Source organism: Mugil cephalus, chromosome 11 (assembly GCF_022458985.1).
Source record: "Mugil cephalus isolate CIBA_MC_2020 chromosome 11, CIBA_Mcephalus_1.1, whole genome shotgun sequence".
NCBI classification, from domain to species: Eukaryota; Metazoa; Chordata; class Actinopteri; order Mugiliformes; family Mugilidae; genus Mugil; species Mugil cephalus.
Window position 1 is genome coordinate 8722742 of NC_061780.1, and position 7451 is coordinate 8730192.

The following is a 7451-nucleotide window of genomic DNA, read 5'->3' on the forward strand; positions in this document are numbered from 1 at the left end:
ACAGAGGCTGTAGTCTCACACCCTGCCGCCCCCCCCTTCCCACTACCCTCTCCTTCCTCCCATCATCGGCCTCCCACTTCAAAACGTACAGTCTCTAAATCTGCACCCCATCGAGTCCCACATCTGTTAAGTGAGAGCTGCTCTCAAAGAGAAGCACAAGTCTTACTCACGCCGCCGCATCGCAGACAAACAAAACACCAGCAGACAGTTCAGCTTTCAAAAGTGTGTCATTTATTAAAAGATTTTTTTTTGTTTCTTTTGTCTCATTATTGAAAAAAGAAGAAAAAAAAAGACGGGGGAGTAATACCGCGTAAAGATGGGTTCGGAGAAAGAGTTTAGAAAAGAAATGATACTAACAGGATTGGGGAGGGGGGTGAAGGAGAGGAGGCGAGGGCAGACGGGTGTAGCGGAGTGGGGGGAAGGGAACTAGTCGGCTTTACAATGTAATAAGAAGAAGGCAGCTAAAATAAACATCATGATTTCTGACCAATCAGCAGTGGTCGCTGCAGTAGAAAACATACATGAAAAAGGACACAAACAATGAAAAATAAGTGCAATTGGTTTCTCTGTCATACCACAACCGTATAAAAACAGGAGAGGGGTGGCCCCCGGCCCTGGATCTGGAGTCGGCATCCAGTCACAGGACACGCTCGCCGCCCCCCTCCCCTCCCCAACGCCTGGATCTGTGGATGAGAGTTTGTGCGCACCGTACCCCAAAAAAACATAGGCAGTATCACGGTGGCTGCCAGCGGCTCTGTGTTCACACGTGGTGCTTTTCAATCAGAGGAGTCCGCTGCGTGGATATCTCTCCCCCCACCCCTCTGGCTTACGAGCCTCTCACACCAATTCAAAAATATCTGAGTGTAAATATTTACAACGCGTCTCGCAATCTCGCATGTATAGGTGAATCCAATCGGGTCGCGGAAACCCCTCCCTCATTTAGAAGAATATTCTCCTATGACGCATCTAATTCAGAGCTGGATTTACAATAGCAGCGGTAGAGGGTGGCGCAAAGAAAAGATTTCCTCCCTTACATTTATATATTCTTTTCTTTTTTTTTTTCTTTCAAGTTTTCAAGAGCACCAGCTGTAAGTGCAGCTGGGTCTGTTCCTCCAGTGATCAGAAGAAAAGTCCCAGAGGAAGGCTACACTCGGATGCTCCGTTACGTCCAGTAGCCACTGCCGTTTGTGTGTGTGTGTGTGTAGCAGTAGCTGGAGATGCAGGTAGGTTGGATTCGACCGTCAGCGCTAAGACGGTCGACGGACACCGTTGGTTGCAGTCATAGACTTTCACATAGTATTCGTGGTTTCAGTGCTGTGTTAGTGTGTGTGTGACTTTAGAAGGGCTACATGTAGGCTCTCGTGATTGGATGTTTTGCGAAGTACAAACAAACAATCAAAATGCCGTATGAATGCACTGAATGCTTTTCTGAACACATCCCATTTGGTAAAAGGCACGGTAGTCCAGTCGTCCAATCATAAGATTTCACTTCTTTTTTTCCCATCCTCTTGATAGAAAAAATGTTTTAAAAAAAACTCAAACACATGTCAACAGCATCTTTCCAATCTCCTAAAAAAAATCAAAATCAAAAAAATGAATGAAAGAAAAAAGAAAAAGAAAATGCCGACCTATGCGAGAGCACAGCAGGCGATCATCAGCTGCCCAATAAATAAATACAATAAATAGATGCAATGTCAGAGCAACACATGAATAAATTAACTGTGTGGACTCAAGAGTCACATGTCTTTGAGTGGTCGTTGTTTTCTGTTTTTTTATTTATTTTTTTTATTTTCTATTTCCCCGTTTCCAGCTGGTCTTTTTATAGTCTTTCTTGGATTTTCATGACACTGATTGCTTTCGGGGGACCAGACAGGAGAAGCTGTGCGATCACTTGGATGTCACTCCCGTCGGCCCCCTCTGATTTGCCAAACGAGTGCCACAACAATTCGTGGATTACATTCGTGAGAAGTGACATCATTTCTCCGCCGTCTCTGTCGACTCTAGCACACGGCATTTCTCACATCACAAGCTAAAGGAGATTTTTCACTTTTATTCCCCCCCCTCCCTCTGCAAGCCTCTATCTACACGTGGATGTAAAGTCTCCTGCTCACTCTCGATTGAATCCTAACTACCTCACCACAATAAACACCGGAAGCTTTCGTTCTTAATATTGACATCAGCTTTTCTCTCGTGTGTGTCCTTCACATTAGATGCCTGGTGAAAAAAAGCCATCTCAGGATATATTGATTGCTTTAATGCTGAGGAGGAATTTTACCTCCCCAGTATTCGTCAGAGTCTCTCTTATTGGTCATTACTCCCGCAAACCGTAAAATATTTCTCCGTGTCGCGTCTTCCTTTCCTCTTCAAACAGAACCACTTTTGAACATTGTTCTTTGATGGATTTCACTGTAACGGTTTTTGTCCCGTTTTTAATAACTGTTTTATGTGGTCATGATGAGGGGTTATGTTTGATCCAACATCTATCGCCAATAATTCTTTCCTCTCTTTAATGCATTTATAATCACAAGCCTGTCGCCCCTTCCCTTCTTTCCTGCTGCCGCGGCTTTTATCCCGGTGGTGTAACAAAGCACGGCTGCTGGCTCTTTGTGTGCTCGGTGCATCAGGTCTCTAAGGTGGTCGGGCACACCCTGGGCAAAGGCTTCAGTGTGACGTGAGGAGGCTGGAGGCTTTGACCCTGGCTCGTCTCAGCGCTCTCACTCTGTTGTCCGGCAACAGGCTGGCTTTGGCACCGGGTTGGCTTCTTGGGGTTTTTCGGGCTTTTGTGGGGTGTGGTGGAAGAGATGGAGCTGTCCTGCGTGGCCGGGCTGCACCTCCTGCTGGGTGTCGTTTCACCGTTGCCCACTGCCGCCGCGCCCTCGTGCGCGAGGCAGGCCTTTCGCGGGGACGGAATGGGCGCCACGTGCACCCACGTCAGACTCGGCTCAGAGCTCTGACCTGCTTTGTACTTTGATAGCTTGCCCGGTTCCTCGCTGTCAGTGTCTTTTTCCTTTGTGCCGCCGTGCAGCTGGCTGTTACCGGCCACATCTGCCGATCTCTGGTTTGAGTCGGACGCCAGTGACGGAGAAGGAGGAGGCCCCCCTCTTTCATCTGGATCCACACTCTTCCCTTCTGCCCTGACACGAGGGCACTTGACAAGTAAGGGGGGAGGTTCGGGGGAGTCCGTGCCTGTCCAGCTGAGTCTGCGTTTCTGGGGAAATGAATGGGAGAGCAATTCGGCCGTGAATATTAAGCTCAATTTGTGGTGGCGGGGTTTATGTGTGCGCGTAGGTTTTTGCACACCCAGGAATGCGAGTGTTCTCACCTTGACAGGAATGTGTAACTGATCCCTGTGTTTGTGCGGCGGGGTGGAGCTGGAAGAGCGAGCGGGGGACGCGGCCACGCTGGCTGCCGACGCAGGCTGAGCGGAGATCTGAGGAAACCAGACCTTTAACATCATCTCCACTTGGAGCAGAGTGTTCAGGTACTTCTCCCTACAGTAAACAGAGGAAATGGAGATATACAGTGTGAGGGAGGAGCAGATGGGAGTGTGATCGTGGTACTGCACAGGAACAAATCGGGACCTTTACGGTGCTTATAGGTCTGGGTAAAGCTTTGCATTTCTTTGCACCACCAGTAGATGCAGTAACTCTACCTGTCCCATGGACTGGTCAATAATACATGCAACACAAGTTGAGGATTAAAATGAAAGACTACTTAACTGGCCCTTTGTACACTGTAATAATCAATTACACTCTCTAATGGTGCTAAGAAGTTTAGTGATGGTAGGACAAGATGGTCAGAGTAACCCTAACCCTAACCCTAGCCCTAAGAAGAGATTGAGTAAGAGTGAAGGTGATTGTTGGAACAATATGGGAGACATATCTTACCCACTGTTGGGCCTCTGCAGAACACCCACAATCCTCTGGATTCGATCCATGGCAACGCTCTGCTGGAAACTACTCAAACCTGTCAATCAAAAACATAATCCTCCTGTCAGCATTTACGCCGAATGAGCGCACACGTGGACGCTCTTCTCTCTCCCAGACACACGTGCGCTACTTCCACTCATGGTAAACTCTTGTGAGCTAATGAGTCAGCTGCAAGACTCCGGCTTCGCAGAGGCAACACTTTGAGAGGCGTCAATACGCTGCATCAATTACACACCGCTGCACACAGGAGCGGTCCCTGTTACAAGGGACCACTCATATAAACCTGCGTTGTGCACATGCTTGCCAGAAGGCAGTGATGTCAGGATGCTTACCTCGGTCGAATCGGCCCCTCTTCAGTCCATTCAGCAGCTCTAGAAGGGGCCTGACAAAACCCTGTAGCTCAGCACACTGACAGAGGAAGAAGGAGAGAAGATAGATTAGTACTCAGTTTGGGTCAGGCTTTTCCGTCTCAAGCAGTCTGCAGGGATTTCCTCCGCTCACACATTGCTGTGTTATCCCTCTTCTGATCACACTTTTTCCCTTTTCCCTCACCTTCTGAGCAAACAGCAGATCTCCCTGTGACTTTGGGAGCTGGCCCGTAGGGTCCGCCTCACCCAGGCCGATGCGGGCCGCTTTGCTGCCGCCGCTCCCCGACCTGTACGACCCGTCCTCCTCCTCCTTGTCGGTGAAGCCGTCGCACGTCCACTGGGAGCCGGGGCTCTCCGACGCCCGGTCCCCATCCCCCACGGCCTCGCCCGCCTGGCCGATGATGACGGAGGAAGAGCTGTCGGTCAGAAAGACGTCGGCGTCGTCCTCGGCCTGCTCCGAGTCGCTGAACAGGAGGCTGTCGCTGGAGCTCAGGGAGTCGAAGGAGGGCTGGGAGGAGGTGCTGCCCTGGGACTGCATCGCTGGGGGAGGAATCGGCATCAGAGTGAACACTGGAAACCGGCATGTTTGAAGTTGTGACACAAGTGAGAGGGAGTTCAAATGGAGACAGATAGGAGGAGGAAGTCCATTTTCACTCTACCAAAAATAATCACCTATTTTACTCAAAATGGTGGGCATACCGGTGTCCTAGTTTAACATGGTGCAGAGTGGGACTGGGGGTAGGCAGTAGGCACACAATGGTAGTGTATGTCTGGCTCCCATTGAGGAGATTGGAGACTGGAAGAGAGTAAAATGTGAGGGGGATGGGAGCTTGTAGAGTAGTGAAATCAGAATAGTCTCTCTCTCTCTCTCTCTCTCTCTCTCTCTCTCTCTCTCTCTCTGCCACAGCCTCCGGTGCTCTCTCTAGCCCCTCCTCTCCTTCTCTGGCTTGCTCTCCATCCCCCCTTGGATCCACACACAAACCACTCTCTTTCCTCTCCGGCTGCATTTCTGCATGCCTCTCATCTCTCCCTCTCCCTCTGCTCATCCTGTTCGATATGCACACCAGCTCCGTGCCCCTCTCTTCCTCTTACATTTTACATTCTGCATCTCAGGCCATGTGCCGCTCTCTCATCTCTCTTTCTTTCTTTCTTTCTCCCTTTCCTTCTCGGTCTGTGTGATCTCCCGGCGCATGCTGCTCTCACATCCCACCAACCCACAGGGAACACACTCAACTAGTAAACACACCAACGCGGCTGGTAACATTATGACAATCTAAACTCACAAACAAAAAGGGGTGGCACTGATTTTTGCTCGCGCTGAAGCAAAAGAGGAGAACAATTCATTCACCGGGTCTATTGTGTCTCGAGACCAGAATTTTGTTTTATTTTATTTTTATTTATTTTTTTAATCAGATCTGCTGAGCTGGCGGCATGCTTTGAATTTCCATCTGACAAAATCCAAATGTCACGTTGTTTAGAGGAGCGAGTCAACACGTACCGGGAGAGCTCAACTCCTATTTATTTATTTATATACTGGTCTACGCCCTTTCTGATCTGGTTCGGAGCCCGTGGTGGATGGAGATGGGATGGGATGGGATGGGATGGGTGGGATGGTGAATGTGTCGCACAGTCTGCACAGGTAGGACCATGAGGCTGCGTCTCAGGTGCTGGCTGGCTGGTCTGCGCACCGCCACTAACGCCACCAGAAACTAACACCATATAGTATATTTTTAACATAATTTAATACATGAAAAACAAATTCTCGTAATAGTGGCAAAAAAGCAAATGTCAGATGAGGTAAATTTACCACTATATTGCTTTGGTGAAATAGAATTTTACGATTAATCAATAAAACAAAATAATAGAAAGCCGGAAAAGGGCCATTTTTTCTAAATTAATGAATTGTACTGGGAACAAATGCAGGATACAGCGGGACAGGAAATTCCTTTAGGCTAGCCTGCCAACTTCAGGAAACGTTAGCCACGAAACAAACAAAAAAAAAATGCAAAATACTCACCTTCGGTAATATCGGATGAAAACGGCGGCTGCCAAAAACGATCGATGACGGCTCTTTCTCCTACTTTGATGCGACCGATCCGTCAATACCCACTCCGGAGCTGGAGCAGCATCGGGGCGTCCAGAGTCAGCTCTCAGACACACACACACAGAGACACGCACAGACTCACACTCGCAGTCCAGCCGATCATCGGTCTGTGACTCTGCTTCTCTCGCCAGTTTACGAGCGTCAACATGTGCGCCGATCCACGTGCCCACGTTTTGCGCGCATCCCATTGGCTGCCGTCCCGGCGGCTGCGCGGCGTCATTGGCTGAAGCTCGCAGCCAGTGATTGCCTTAGTCGGCGCCGATTGGGCGGCGACGCGAGCACTCATGGACCTGCCCACTCATGTGTCGCCCGTGTGCGTGGTGTCGGGAAGGGCTGCACTACTACAGCGAGCAGGTGTAAACACACACACACACACACGCACACACGCTACAGCGTCGGCCCCCACGATATGTTTTATGCATCATGTGCACACAAAAGTGGTAACCCCGCCTACTCTCACCGAAAACATGGAAACACACTCACAAGGTGAAGAAAATGAGCAAACCTGTGCAACCGAATTTAACCGTCGATGGCTTAATTGAATAAATTCATCTAAAAGACTGCGCCCCCATTTTTTTTTCTCCAGTCAGTATGATCCTGAAATACCCTCACTAGCCAATTCATTAGGTACATCAGTGAAATTTGAGAGCTGTCAAGTGGGTGTGGCTTGTAGCACTGTTGAGTTCTGACAGCCCCATTTTAGTCGGTGGACTTCTTTAAATTTGAGAAAAACTAAGATTATGTTATTTGGAAACGATAAATCAGTCGGTCAAACGCAAATCATGATTGATAATGTAAACATAGAGACTGAATGAAACTAAATTTCTGGGTGCGATCACTGACAATAAAACCTGCTGGAAACTCCATACAACATATAACATATGGATGTAATAAGTTAGCAAAGAGTATTGGAATACAGGGAAAAGTTAGATAGATATACTGGACCATAAAACATTATATATTCTATACTGCTCTCTGGTTTTACCATATTTACATTACTGGGTGGAAGTCTGGGGAAACACTTACAAAAGCAATCTACATACAATACGC

At 48.5% G+C, this 7451-nt stretch overlaps 1 protein-coding gene across 1 annotated transcript; it reads right to left on the reverse strand.

Annotated features, from left to right (window-relative positions):
• Positions 1-208: 208 nt before the first annotated feature.
• Positions 209-6944, reverse strand: LOC125016895 (circadian-associated transcriptional repressor-like). Its single transcript, XM_047599654.1, has 6 exons — positions 6315-6944; positions 4482-4837; positions 4262-4337; positions 3888-3966; positions 3323-3491; positions 209-3208 (listed from the first exon to the last, which is right to left on the reverse strand). Exons 2-6 carry the CDS (start codon positions 4833-4835, stop codon positions 2621-2623), a joined length of 1266 nt encoding a protein of 421 aa, XP_047455610.1. The 5' UTR covers positions 4836-4837; positions 6315-6944; the 3' UTR covers positions 209-2620.
• Positions 6945-7451: the final 507 nt, after the last annotated feature.